At 43.0% G+C, this 15120-nt stretch overlaps 1 protein-coding gene across 1 annotated transcript; it reads left to right on the forward strand.

The window, feature by feature from the left end:
* The first annotated feature begins 3866 nt into the window (after positions 1–3866).
* On the forward strand, positions 3867–10955 carry tedc2 (tubulin epsilon and delta complex 2). The gene is made up of 8 exons (XM_080010013.1): positions 3867–3985; positions 4536–5135; positions 5476–5532; positions 5655–5733; positions 6408–6537; positions 7166–7261; positions 9520–9719; positions 10769–10955. Exons 1-8 carry the CDS (start codon positions 3882–3884, stop codon positions 10916–10918), a joined length of 1416 nt encoding a protein of 471 aa, XP_079866139.1. The 5' UTR covers positions 3867–3881; the 3' UTR covers positions 10919–10955.
* Positions 10956–15120: the final 4165 nt, after the last annotated feature.

The raw sequence follows: 15120 nt of genomic DNA on the forward strand, positions 1-15120 counted from the left end.
ATTTTTCTAATACTGTAGTTTCAAAGTCATTGACCTGTGTCGTAGCCTCCTACCTTGTGTGTGTGTTTGTGTGTGTGTGTGTGCGTGTGTGTGCGTGTGCTGTTTTTTTTTTTTAGTTTTACGTGGCCTAAAAAAAAAATACATTTTGACCTCAATCTAACAATAACTCGCTGACGCGGTGTTCGCGAGAAGCCCCGTTTCATCTGCTTCCACTTGGAGGCACTCGAGGGATTTGGGAGCACGTCAGAGTGGGAGTCGGTGTCACGTCTGAGCAGTCGTCAGGACACATGACACAAGGCAGAGCACGGCTGGCTGAGCCCTCAGGGTGCCTTTTTAAAAGCCTCTTGAATACATTGTTGTTTGTCTCTGTTTATCTGTCTCACCCGTGGTGATTCTCCCTCCCCCTCTCAGAGGCAACGATTGTGATGATGAGGTGATGATAATGAGTAGTTGTTTATAGTTCAAAACATGTTAAGATTGGTCTCCAAAGAGGGGGATTGTTGGCGGTCAGTAGCCGTGCTATTGTCATCCCACAGGTCGTCCAAAGGACAGAGTTGTTGCAGCCGTCCTTGATGAATGATAGAGAGCGGCTGAATTGAGACTTTCAACTCCACTTGCAGATGAACTCTGCTTTTGGTGAAATGGCATACAACTATCCTGTGTTGTCCTATGCCAAGCACACTGACAGCAAAGGTTTCCAAAAAATATAAATAAATAACTAAAGCTGTCTTGAGTGTCAGGGTTGTGTTTGTTTTTTATTGATATAATTATAGTTTTCAATGCTGCAATTGCTGTTAAGATATAGGTTTCACTGACAACTCTCTTAGGTGAGTGGATTGTATATGTGCGCTCCACTATGTGTGTGCGCGCGTGTGTGTGTGTGTGGGTCACGCTAAATTGATGAGGCAGGGATGAATTGAATGTCACTGTTATGAGTAAACCGATGAGAAAAAAACACATTTCTCGTCTGCCATCGAGCACAAAAAATAATAAGAAGCAATAAAATGTGAAACATCTCCGTAGCCCCCCAAAACCGGCATCATATTCCTTTTTCCCGTAAAACAAACACCTTGTTGGGTTGTTTCACTGCGGATCTCCTGGCAACAGCAGCGTTTCCAAGTGTTCATTATGAAAAAATGTCATAGCAGCCATGGTGCTCTTTGATAGATAGATAGATAGATAGATAGATAGATAGATAGATAGATAGATAGATAGATAGATAGATAGATAGATAGATAGATAGAAAGATAGAATGTAGAAAATTGTGTCAAAGTATAAATCTGTTTATACAGATTTTGGTATTTAGGCCACCATTTGGAAGCTTTTAAATGTGTTAATTTGGGCCTTATTTGCACATGAATCATCCATGAAACGGTGTCGATGTTGTGTGGATTTGGAATGCATAATATGTTTGCATTCCCATGTGTGTGTGTGTGTGTGTGTGTGTGTGTGTGTGTGTTTGTTTTACTTAGACCAATGAAAGATTGTGTGTGTGTGTGTGTGTGTGTGTGTGTGTGTGTGTGTGTGTGTGTGCGTGCGTGCGTGCGTGCGTGCGTGCGTGCGTGCGTGCGTGCGTGTGTGTGTGTGTGTGTATGTGTGTGTGTCTGGCAGCCAGCCGGAGCTGCAGCCGGTCCGCTGCTCCGGTGGAAGAGCTCAGAGCCATCATGGGGCACACGAGCCAACAAGATGATTCACTGGCCAAGCTGTTCCAGATAATTGGGAAATGCTTTTATGGATTTTAATCTTCAATTCAGGAGCGGTCAGACAGTTTTAATACATTTTGAAGATTGGAAGAAATATGAGGAATGTTTGATTTTAAAAGCCTCCACATGGGGAGACAAAAATATAATGGACAGACAGACAGACAGACAGACAGACGGACAGACAGACAGACGGACGGACGGACGGACAGACAGACGGACAGACAGACTGATAGACAGACAGATAGACAGACAGATAGATAGATAGATAGATAGATAGATAGATAGATAGATAGATAGATAGATTAAGAAGTTATTGATCCAATCGATTCCTCAAATATTTAATTACAATTAAAACACTACATGTATGATCCTTGTATCCTCCAGTAAAAAGGGTAAAAAGTGGCATCTAGCACAAAGTTCAACGTCTCTATATTAATAGTTGATCATTATTTCATTAGAAGCTCAGAGCCAAGCAGCAGAGTTTTCCAAATCCAGACCGAGATCATTATGGATTTAAAGATAATTCATCTCTAAGTACATGTAACAGCAGCTCTCATTGGTTGGAATTAAATAATGTTTAAAAGGGAAAAAAACAAAATCTGTAGCCTGTAGAATATAATTATTATTTTGATTACATAACAGTGAGTATGAGCTCACACACACCAACTGAAAAAGTACAAAATAAATGCTCAATTACAGTCAGATTAGTGTGCAGTGGAAGAAGAACTCAGAGCTTTTTACATATTAATATGGAATGTCTCAAGTAAAAGTAAAAAGCACCAGTAAGCACCAGTTTCTTCTTCAGTAAACGTACAGAAGTAAATGTAATTTAAGTATTAAAAGTGGAAGTACTTCTCCTATCCAGTTGCCTGATATAACTTACTTACTTACTTAAAAGATTTTAAGACGTCAAAAACAGCCAAATATCCAAAGAAAACCAAAAATAGCCAAGCAGATCCTGATTACAATTTAGAAAATATATAAAGTATTATATATAGTAAAGGTAAAGTATACATATTGTATAACAGTATAATCATATTCATTTACAAATATTTTTTAAACTAAAGTGACAGTGTTAGAAATGTAATAAATTAAAAAGAGCACAGTAAATAGATATTAGAAATGTAGTGCAGTAAAAAGTAAGTAAGTACAAATACTTGTTGGATGTTTTTCTTTTGGACTCTACCGTTACTTACCATCCGTTACTTTTAACAAATAACCCGTGCGGGCGTAGCCTCAACCTGCACATTTATAACAAATTGGATGATGATGACGATGACGCCACAAAGCGTCTTACTTCACCAACTCATCTCGCCCCACCACCCGACCGGAGGGTTTAGAACCTTGGCGTGTCGGTGGTGCGCGAGCGTTCGTGCTACTTCCAGTCAAACGTAATCGATTTTTCACTCATTTCTGTCCTTTTTGTGGATCAATATGGAGGAAACTTGAACCGCCAGATGTCTGTGATGTCCCAGTTCTGACGAGACCTCAACCATGTCCGTAGCTCCTGCAGTTGTCGTGTTCCAGACACTTTAAACCCGAAAATCGCTGCGGGATGGACACATAACTGCAATAATATTGGTTTGAAAAAATGTTAAAAAATAAAAATAAGAATTCATTTAGAATAATTACGAATAATAATAATAATAATAATAATAATAATAATAATAATAATAATAATAATAATAATAATAATAACAACAACAACTTAGATTTAAAGAAAAATAAAATAAAAACAATTCCAGCTATGTTTTCTCGGTCCTTTTACTTTTCACGAGACCTCTTTGTAGCGTCCACGTTGTCATGGCAGCTGCGTCAGCTCTCGCGAGAAGTGCACGAGAGGTTGCGCTCCAACAGACGGAAGTTTTGTTCTGCAGACAGGAGTTGAAGTGGCGCAGGTCGGAGGGTGGAGGCCGCTTTGTCGGATTATTGGAACGCTGTGCAAGCGGCAAAACCCTTGAGAACAACTGCGGTTCGTGCCGTTTGGACCCGATAACAGACTATCATCGTTTGCGATCTTCAGGACACTTCCGCATCCGTCACGTTCGCGGGCCAACTCAAAAAGCAAAGCCAGGATGCTTCGGTGATCCTAGTGTCCCGAGTACTACGCGTAATTTAAACACACTTTTTGTGTTTTTCATGTGTTTCACTCGCACGAAACTAATTCTAGCCGATATCATGTCACTTGTGAGCGCGGTGGAGGAAGCCGTCACCTGGTGCAAAGAAGAGCAGGCCAGGATAAACGTCACAAATCTGCACTACAGAGACATTCTGCAGGCTTTGTGAGTATCGTCTTTATTTCAGGTCGCAGGTTGACCTGTCTTCATATTTGCAGAAATGCGAATGCAGACATGCATTACATGTGTTAAGATTTGTGTATTGTCTATTATTTCCTTCCTTCATTTATACAGATAAAGTAAGGTCTCATTGACATCAGATCTGTTTTGCAGGGGAGACCTGTACACACACACATATACACACACACACACACACACACACACGCATGCATACATACATACATACATAAATGCATACATGCATAAATGCATACATGCATACTCAGACTAAAAATTAGACAGAATCCGTCTTTTGTCTTTTAAATGCAACATACATAGTTTGTGGTAGTTAGTTTAGTTATTGGGATTATCTAGAACTAAAATGAAACAGACAAAAATATGTTTAAAGTTAACAAAGAAAAGAAAAAAGGCTCGGGTGCAGACTAAAAATCACATGAATAAATTGAATTAATGTTGTATACGCGTTGGATTCATTGTGTTTATGGTTTTATTGTGTAATTTGTAAGTTGCGTCTTTTGGGCTCTTTTGATCCTAGGACTGAACAGACTCAGGATGTTTCTGGAGATGTGGACGACGACGACGACAACGCTGACGCAGATGCAGATGCTGGCAACGATAACATTTCATACCCAGATATTGTGCCGGAGGACGAAGAGGAAATAGAACTGATGGAGCAGGCTCTTAAAAAAGCCCTTCAGATCCACAGCGCCACAGGACAACCCAGACCCAACAAAGTGCTGGGCGGTGCCTTCGTCAAGCCCAAGGATGCCACCATGACCCCTGGAGCCTCTCAAGAAAAACGAGCGTCCACCTCAAAGTCCAGTGGGAAACCTAGAAGCTCGACAAGTGGAAATGTTCACCAGCCGAGACTGGACAAAGGCGGAGGCGGCGGAGCTTCCATGCAGAGGCGTTCGGCCTCGTCGGCTCAAGGTTTCCTGGACGATAAGAGCGCAAAGCCAAAGGGAGTGGCTGCCGGTTGTAATTATTTTGACCGGCGTCCACGAAGCACCCAGCCGAGTCGTGGTCCACTGGGGAGAGCGGGCGCCATCGCTCTTCCCCCGGATAAGACGCCAGTATCTGTCTGGTGTGCTCCGATGGCCAAGGCTCCCACAGGGAGTCCGCTCTCACAGAACCGGTATGTAGTTTTACTGAATTTTTTAAGGCTTATTGCCAACATTTTGTTCAGGTTTATTGCACGTTCATCTTTCTGCTTCACTGTTTGTTTCGTACCTTATTGTACAGGACCGTATCTTTCATTTTTGGACATGACCTTTTATTTTACTGGTCTGTTTTCATTTTTATCTTTTCTATTTTTTATTGTTAAATTCTGTTATTTTAGGTTATAGCGGTTGTTTATCACTGGGTTTAGTGTACAGTATATTGGCATATCTTATTGTGTACAGTCAACCATTCGGTCTATTGTATTTTTTCCAAATGTACTGAATTCTCTCTCTCTCTCTCTCTCTCTCCCACAGGGTTCCCGCTACTGACCTCATAGCAACATGGAAGTCCCTGAAGAGCAAGCAAAACAGGTGGAGAAAGTTGACCTTTATATAGTTATCACAATCATTTTCAAAATACGTGATGCCTTCCTCACCCCTTATGTCGTTATATGTTGTTTTTTTTTGTTTTTTTTTCTCTCTGACGTCTCCAGGTTGTGGGACAAAGTGACGGCGGCCCAAAGGAAGGCGGTGCCAGAGAGAAGTGACTTCATGGACAGAATGAAAGCTACCGTATCCATGCGTCCACTAATAAAACGGGGGCTGATGAGAATTTATGAAATATATTTTTTATCACAAATGCATATTAAATATTCTCTTTCCTATCAAAATATAGATAGATAGTGACTTTGCAATGTCCCAGCAGCTCACATAAAAAAACAATGGGCAGTAATACTTCCAAACAATGAATAAAAATATAGAAATATATAATGAAAAATGTCAATATCTGGGGGAAAATGTGAAATATACAATAAACCTCACAGTTAATGTACACAATAAAATGTGGCAGGGTAATAGAAAACACACCTGAACATTTTAAGCAGTATAAATCTGAAAGGTCAACTGTTGCACAATAAATACAAATACTGTATGGCAGGATAGTGGGGTGGGGGGGGGGAATAATCAAGCAGTATAAACCTGAAAATGTTAAGAGGTATAAACCTGAGTCATTTCATTTCATTTAGTAAAACCGAATAGTGACAATGAGCCAAAAGGGCATTTTGTAATGAGCATTACAAAAATGTAATGCAGTGCTCGTGTTTCCCTCGTTCAGCTCGTCCAAAATATCATAGCGATGGGTGTGTGTGTGTGTGTATACAGATTGTCCGCTGACTATGTCGTTTACCCCCCTTTTACAGGTCATAAATAGGTAGCCAGTCTGTTGTCCTTCCTTGACACACTCTTAGTTCCCCAAAACTTGGCCCAGTGGCAGCCCGGATCAGACAAGAGCTCAGGTCGACAGCTTGACACACCAGGGCCGCGACCTGACCCACTGCTACCAGATCCAGAGACTCCTGCTCAGCCAGGCCTCAGCCGGTATGGAGCCACTTAGCTGCGTCAGTGGCGACGCACGCACGCACACACACACACACACACTCAGATATATCTTAGAAAGTGAAAGAGAGCGAGCCGAGCTGAGTCACGGATGCATGAAGATGAGCGCATTGATTTTTTTTATTTTTTTTTTAATAAAAATAATTAATAAAAACAGAAAAAAAACCTTTCTGTTGCAAACAATGGACTTCCTCCTCATCAAATGGGGGGGATCAGTTGCTTCCGGAGACTTGAGTTTGTTTTTCCGATGTCGATTTGGAGCCCTGAGTATTGGTACCAAAATGCAATGGTTTGTATCCAGTCGGTGGTGCGATGATCCAATTCATGCAGGGGAAAAAAAACAAAAACAAAAGCTAAACGGGGAATGCAGCTTTATAATGAACCATGGTTTGCCGTTGTAGTAGCGCGTCGGCTCGTTTCCTTTTGCGTCGACGAAAGAAAAAGGAAAAACACAATTTTTGTTCTCTAAAATCTTTGTTGAGAAGAAAGAGGAAGACTCGGATGACCGGTTGTACTTTGCATATACCCAGTATGTCTTTTGTAAGTAATTACACCTGTCATTAGGAAAATGTATGAAAATACTTTGGTGGTTGTTTTTCTTTTTGTGTAGACAGTAAAGAAAAGGGTTGTGAAGCTCATCTGACTCTGGAAAGGCTGGAGGCGGCGGCAGCCGAGCTCCGAAAATCTGCGATCCTGGTGAAACAACGTAAGGTTCTTAGTTTTAAATCGACATCATGAAGCAGCTATTTCCCTCTAAATTTTTATTTTGTTGTTGTTGTTTTGACCTTGGTTAGTTGGAAGTATTTGATCTGGTTTGACTTTGACTTTGAGTTGATTCAATTTGTAGTTGTTAATTCAGATCTTTATTCAGTTCTTGTCTCAATCTGGCTATTTTGGCTGATTTGACCATGAGAGGGGCCGAGCCATCAGACACAGATGTCGCAGGTCGATTGAGGCAAAATTAGGATTTAATGACCAAAAAAATATAATCAACTTTGGGGGGATTTTGAAACAAGTGCAAGGGGGGAACTTAAAAAATAGACTAAAGTATGATAAAACTAAAAATGAGGTCAAAAGCACTTAAACGGGGGTTAACATAAAGACAACTGGACACACCAAACAGACCTGTCCAAATGAAACAGGAGGGAACATATATAGGGACATGGCCAAACCAAAAAGACATGAGGCGTGAAAGGTAAAATATCAGAAACAAAAATTATTAACTATAAATATTATAAAACAAGGGACTAAATAATACAAGTGCACATGTTTAAATAAGTGCAAAACAAATACAAAAGCACTCATCTATAAAAAGATTATTATTCAAGGAAAAAAATAAAATTTTAGCTCCTCACACTAAATGGCTTATAAACAACTGTTGGCGTCCTGAAGTGAAAATGAACTGCGCTGCCCTGTGGATTATTTCTGTCTATTGTATCATAGGGTCCGAGTCCACAGACCCTGCTTTCTGGGGGCCTTGAGATACTCAAAAACTCACAAAACTTTGCACACTTGTCGATCCCGGCGAGGCATTTGATATTCCACCGGCCCCGTGCATGGGAGGGCAAAATGGCCGCTATCGCCACCTAGAACATTTTTAAAAATCAAACCGATTTCCTTTTTTTTTTTTTCACACAAAATTTGGTGCAGAAATGTAACATCACTCGACTTAAAAAAAAAAAAAGTGCATTATATTGGCGCCATGACCAAAACCCAGCAGGAAGTCGGACATATTTAATTAATGGTGCCATTTTAGTCACTTTTTGGTCATTTTTTTTGCTTTCTACCTTCACGAACTCCTCGGCGATTTATAGGATCGACTTTAAACTTGGCCTGTTGGAGTGTGTACAAGACACCTTCACGATTAAAAGTTATTAAAAGCTTAAGTTTTTGTCACACAGTGTGGGCGTGGCAAAATGTTGAATTTCATGTTTGAAAAAAGGCGCTGTTTACGTTAGTTTTTTGTCACTTTTTGGTCCTTTTCCTGCTCCGTACTCCCGCAAACTCGGTCATCGCCGCTTGCAGCTTTAATTATTATTGATTCTAATAGTGATTAGAAAATAGCACTTGAATTCCACTCTTTGTCTCTTTCTCACGCGGGTTATTTGACGAACTTCCAGTCCTCGGGTCAATATCCCTTTTAATGAACAGTATTTTCACATCATTTTTCCGCACCCACTTTAGATCGTAAACCCAAAGAAAGTCTTCCAGAAAGCCAGGTCCCCTTCACACCGCGCCTCCTCCGTGACCTTCCCCGGGCGCTTGTCTAATAAAGGGGACGCAGCGCGGTGGAATTGTCGCCCCGTTGTCCACTCTGGCCGCCCAGCTGCGTCTCCATTAGCGTATCTGGCGTTCAGATTAGCACTCACTCAGCGCCCGCAGGTGGAAGCAGCGCAATTTCCAGTGGCCCCCCCGCCAACAATGCAAATGGAGGCAAAGGTCACGGCCACGGAATTTCTATTCTAATCCGACCGCCGTGCCCAGTCCGACCACTGTAGTACCTTCCAGGGATATTCCGGGATATTGTTTTTCAATCTGAGCTACTGCCTGGTGTATTTGAATGGCCCAAAGCCAAACGTTCCAGCGATCAGAAGGTTTTTTTTTTTTGTTTTTGTTTTTTTTTTCCCCTCATATCCAGATTATTATGACACCTCTTCTGTGCTTGTTGTGTTTTTGCAGAGAAATCAGCTCTTTTGGGGGGGGGGGGGCGCTAACGAGTTAATGCAGGGCGCGGCGTCTTGACGTATGGAAAATGAAAACGGAGCCGAGTTGTAAGCCCCGGTGCCAGCTCACTACTTTCCTTCGCCTCCCCCGTGACGGCAGGGGGTGATGAGGCGGTCTCTCCCGGGCGGGCGGCCGGGCGGGCGGCCTCTGCTATTTAAAGCCGAGGCAACGCAGCAGAAAAAAAGAAACGTTTTCGGGTACAGTTGCTCACGCGCTAAATATAACTTTTTTTTCCGCCAGAGTGGGAAGCATGGGATCGATGGAGGCCGGCGGGAGGATGTCTCTGCCCCGTCGGGGCAAAGGGTGAGCGGCGGAGCGAGGAGGCCGCCGGCCCCCCGGTGCCCCCCACCCTCACCTACACCACGGAGGCGGAGCTCCGGGAGCTGGAGGCGCTGAGGATGAGGGTGGTGCTGCTGCAGCAGGAGGTGCACCTGCAGCAGGTAAGACTCGTGCTCCTTCCGAGGTCGGTACCGGGAATAAAGAGGTTCGTAATGCAGCGTTTCCAACCTTTTTTTTGCCAGGACACACTTTTTACAATGAGACAAACCACGGCACTATACCACGTTAACCACTAAAAAACTAAACTGAACATGTATTACCGTGCTTATTATTATGGCCTACTAATAGATAGCGATGCAAGCACTCGCAAACAAATCTTTCAAGTTACATTTAGTCATTTAGCAGACTCTTTTATCCAAAGCGACTTACAATTATTCAAATACAGATGGACGCAGCCATCAGGAGCAATTAGGGGTTAAGTGTCTTGCTCAAGGACACTACAGCATGCTAGCAGGAGCAGCCTGGGATCGAACCAGCAACCATTAGATTACTAGACGACCAGCTCGAGGGTGGCGAGTCCTCAATTCACAAACTGAAAATAATCACCAATCACTACGGTACGATTCATATTGAATGTGACAGATTTCCTCTCTGCATTCCACCAATATAAATAGTTGAGACAGACTTAAATGATTCTTGTGAGAATTCCATTCAAAACTCGGAGCCGAACCGACTCCTCTGACCCTCGTTCATCGTTCAGGAAGTCCTCCCTCGCTCACCGTGCGTTACACCGACTGAACCAAAAAAGCCAAGAGTTGGGAAATTGACTCTTGTTTTGTTTTTTTTACTGAGTGACTCACCAAAAAAAAAAAAGAATATCAAAAAAAGCGTTGAACCTTTCATCGCTACGTATTGTCGTGACTTTCAGTGTGAAACTTGAGCTTGTTCTGATGATCACAGCGTTTCTATTCTTGCTGGGAACTGATGAATTTGATTGATTAGTACTTTAGATCGTGCAGCACAACAGCTAATTTCCATTATTGACTTTTTTTTTTTTTTTTTTTTTCATGTGGAATGTGAATATTTGTTCACTGCACCCCTGGTGAGCTCTCATGGCACAGTGGTTAAAAAACTGCTCGTGTACCCGAGCCTGCCAAATGATCTGACATTGCAATTTTGGTTCTTTGGGACTCTCTCTCTACTTTGGCAGGCTCTGTCGGACTCTCTTTCCCCTCAGCTCCCCGCCATGCTGCATGGGCCGGGGTTCCCAAACCCCAGCGTGCTCCGAGACGTCTACTCCCTCCTGGCAGAAGGAGGGGAGCAGTTCCCCACCCTTGTGCTGGACAACGAACCCGACTGAATACAGCGGATACAACACAGGCCTCTGAACTGAAGAATATAGACACCACTACAAAGGATTTTTTTTTGTGTGTTTTGAGTCTGCTGGAACTTTAAACAATTATTTATTCACTGTCACTTCATTTTGTGGCACATTCAAATCAAGATGTAGATGCTGTATCAGATACTTCCTGCGGCTCCAGACAGCGTAATGTCATTCTTATTTATCAAAATGTTCGATTAAAAAAGCAATTACTGTGAAAGATCGACCATAAACCAACCAAATAAATGATCAGGATATATATATTTATTATTTATTTTGCGTTCTTTGTTAAATGAAGGAGTTGGATACTGGCCTTATTGTAATCAAGATTTATTTTTATTGAATATTGCATTATTTAAGAAGAAGACGCAGAACATTAAACCTCTGCTCCTTTGTGTTATTGTCTGTGCCAACAGGGGGCGCTCATCTTGCACTGTCAGTGCTCATAAAGTACGCCACAGTATCAGATAGCAGCTTAACACTTGCACAAGTAAACCTGAGGTAGATTTACTGGGTGTGTAAACAGGATACCTGGAAATTCATATTGGATCCTTTTATAACCTTTTTTTTTTTTTAGTCTAGAGGGCTATTTGCAGGCTTGGGTGTGACGTAGAGGTGTGATAACTACACGGCGACATACGCTTTGCTTATTTTGCTCCTGCAAACACCGTGATGTCCCAAAGATAAGCTGAGAGAGTCCATGCAGATAATGTGGAGTCTATGGAGTAAGTGGCATACTCACTAAAATATCTGTACGGTTGCCAAATACTTAAAAGTTGCAAAAATAAACATCGCCATTCCTGATCAGATATTTCGGCCGCTTTCATATGGAGATCATCAATGTGTTACTTTCAGTGTAGTGTTGCTCCACGGGCTTTGACTCATCTAGGTTCCCTGTGGAGTGTGTATAAATGTCTATAAAGCCAATACACATTGGGAAAAATGTGTATTTATAAGGTTGGTTGAGAATGCTTGGAGACACCTAAAAGGGGGACTTGCGTGCCCAGAAGACGACATGTGGGACGACACAGGCTCCGACAGACTGGACGACAGGTGGCGCCTGGTTAACACAGCAGGCCGTGGGTGTTTGCACCCTGGTGCACCAAGCCTCTTACACACACACACACACACACACACACACACACACACACACAAGTGCATAGTGGCTGAGTCACAAAGAGAATGGATTTTGAATCCAAACTCTCGAGGGGATGTCATCAGGAAATGACAGGTTTCCCTGAAAAAGGGGTGGAGGGGCCAAACAAAAGAGGCAGGAAGTTCTGTCTTTTCCAGGCCGTGTGATTCGGGACCAAATCTAAAGTGAACGTGGTGTTTTGGCCGAGCAGACTCCTAGAAGCAGATATGGACTTCGCTCACGTTTGAAGAACATGAATCCTCTGTGTGTGTGTGTGAGGCCAGAGCACCCAGCAGATCACGTCAACACAACGCTCTGGGTCCCGTGGGTGAAATCGCCTACGCAGCTCGGCCTTCCCATGACCTGCCTCCATCATCGCTCCTCCGAAAGCCCCGCCACACCCTCCTCCCCTGAAAAAAACCCTACTGCCAGCCGAGGTTACCCCTATCTCACGCCTTGGTCCTCTGATTCTCACGCTTTCGGGAAAGAAAAAAAAAAAAGGTTGTTGACATAATAGAAGATTCGTGCCATTCTTTTTTCTTTTTTTTTTTTTCCGATGGAAAGGCTTGTAGGCACTTTCCTATTCCAATGCTCTGACACACAGAGCGAGAGAGAGAGAGAGTGCAAAGGCTTTTTTCCCCCCTGCATTCCGTCCAAGCCTTTTGACTCGTTGTCCTCCTTCGTTCTGGCCTGTTTTCTTCCCTTTCACCAAGTTTACGACAATGAGGGAAGTCCAAGTGCAAACCATGAGAAACCGAGCGCTGCTCCGAGGAATCCATTGGCCTGCTCGTCACTCAACATATCCTTTGTCTTGGAGTGCCACCGCCTCTTTCTAACAAGCACACATGCACGCGTGCGCGCAGCCGCGCATTGCATTGGTTTCAGAGTGCGCTCAGCGTAAATACACCTTGTGCTTGAGGACCCATGTTACCGATGCACTTCTAAACCCCCCAAAAAATAGTCAATTCGGGGCCTGGTCCTCGCTAGTATAGTAAAACAAATACACACACTGCGTCCGTCTTTGCTTCCCCTCTTTCTTTTGCCCCTTTCCAGTTCAACGTTGGCTTTGAGCTACAACACTGTCAAGTCACCGGGGCCATCAATTACCCCGGCTTAGTGTTTATGATTTGATTCCCTTCCATTTGGCCGCTTTCAGCTGGCGTCTCCCAATAAAGCAGGAGGGTTTTTCTTCTCTCTGGGAAGACGAAGACGCAGCGTCAGGACTAAGGAGATGTTACTTGTGATGTATCAACACTATTTGCCGCCCCTGTCTGGTTTGCCGCAGGTCTTTTTTCCTTCTATTTTCATCGCAAGGATCTTGATTGTTCAATCAAATTGTATTGTATATGATCAGAGATTCCGCTTTTGATTCATCCGTCCATCAAACGAATCTTCCATCATTTTCGAGGATCGTCCAGGTGGTTTCCCGCCTTGCGCCCCTGCCATGAATCCACCTCTCGCTCAGTGCCATGACCACAGACAGCTGCTGTACCCTGGAGCCTCCGCGGTTCTTTGTGATTTCGGGAATGATATTACCTCTCGCTTTTGGGGCGATGCTCCAGGAGCCCCTGAAGCCTTTGTACCCCTTTCCAACCCTTTGTCTTGTCTTGTCTTGTAATGACTTGTGCGTGTGGGATCATCCCACACGCACAAGTCATTACAAGACGAATACAATATGCCAATGTGCTGAAACATTCACATCAATTACAGATTTGTCTGGTTATCTGTGGGTTGGAATTCCAAAACAGGAGCCTCAAATAATCAATATCCTCTGTTCCTAACAACGTCTTTCTTCACACACACACACACACACACACACACACACACACTAATGCAGATGTCACTGAGAGACTGCTATGCATGTAATGAACACACACTGTACAGACACTCAAATCACAGCCACTCTAATGTTCTGGGTGTGAGAATCAATATTTTATATATTTATTAGGGATAGGTATTGTTAAAAAATGTATGATACCAGTACCCTTAGAGTATACTGATAACAATAGAGTTCTTTATTCGATAGCTTTTTTTTTTCTACGATATCCATCGTGTGAATGGAAGCGTCCAGTTGCACGTCACACGTTGCATTAAATTGAAAAATGCTCGTGGTGATTAGATGGCTTGTAGCCGCGGCGTTAGTGAGCCAATCACAGGTCGCATTAAATCGAAGAACGCTTGCGGTGATTGGCTGCGAGCAAAACCACACAAATAGTCGTTTTTATTTCGATATCTGAAAAGGATTGAGCGCAGGTAGTGTTTGTCTGGAGAAGTTTCAACAATACTCAGTATTGGTTATTTCAATCAATACCTTAAAGGTGTTGAGTACCCATACAGAGCCCTAATATTAAGGTATTGATACTACCTACAGTAAGAACTTTGTGTTCACTGTCAGTGAGACAAACTTGAGACTAAAAGGTTGTAATTTTTTTGTTTGTTCAAAGGGCTTTTTTTTTTAAGTGCGAGGCAGAGTTTTTACACATTTTATTGAACTGATCGGTATTGAATATCTCTTATGGGAACAGCTTAATCTGTAACAATACCAGCAGGGAATCTGTTTTAATTGTATCCACCTCCACTGCTATGCGAGTTTAATGAGCCACATCAGAGCCAAATGAACTCCAGAAATACACTCGCTTCCCCGTGGGTGTCCTCACATCGCGTTCATACGTCGACGCGCGAGGGGGGTTTAATGCCTTTACTAACCTGCGTCTCGTCTGACTTTTGAGGCGGTCGTCGCATTTAAGGAATGCAACGTTCAAATCCATGACATTCTGAGTCACCCAGCCAGGGAAAATGATGTAGTGTTGTCGAAACCCACGGGGATATTACTACACACACACACACACACGCACAAGCACGCACACACACACACACACCTCTCCTTCTTTCAAGGGGTTTATGAGATGTGGTTTGGTTAAAAATGCTGCCTTATGGAGGGAAAGCTGTCCGTATTGATTTGATTTTCACCAAGGTGAAGGTTCCCTAGAGCTAAGCAGCGATGGGATTAGTCGCCCTCAGCTACCGATAGGGTTCCTTCCATTCA

Source organism: Zeus faber (genome assembly GCF_960531495.2).
Source record: "Zeus faber genome assembly, chromosome: 11".
Classification (NCBI taxonomy): domain Eukaryota; kingdom Metazoa; phylum Chordata; class Actinopteri; order Zeiformes; family Zeidae; genus Zeus; species Zeus faber.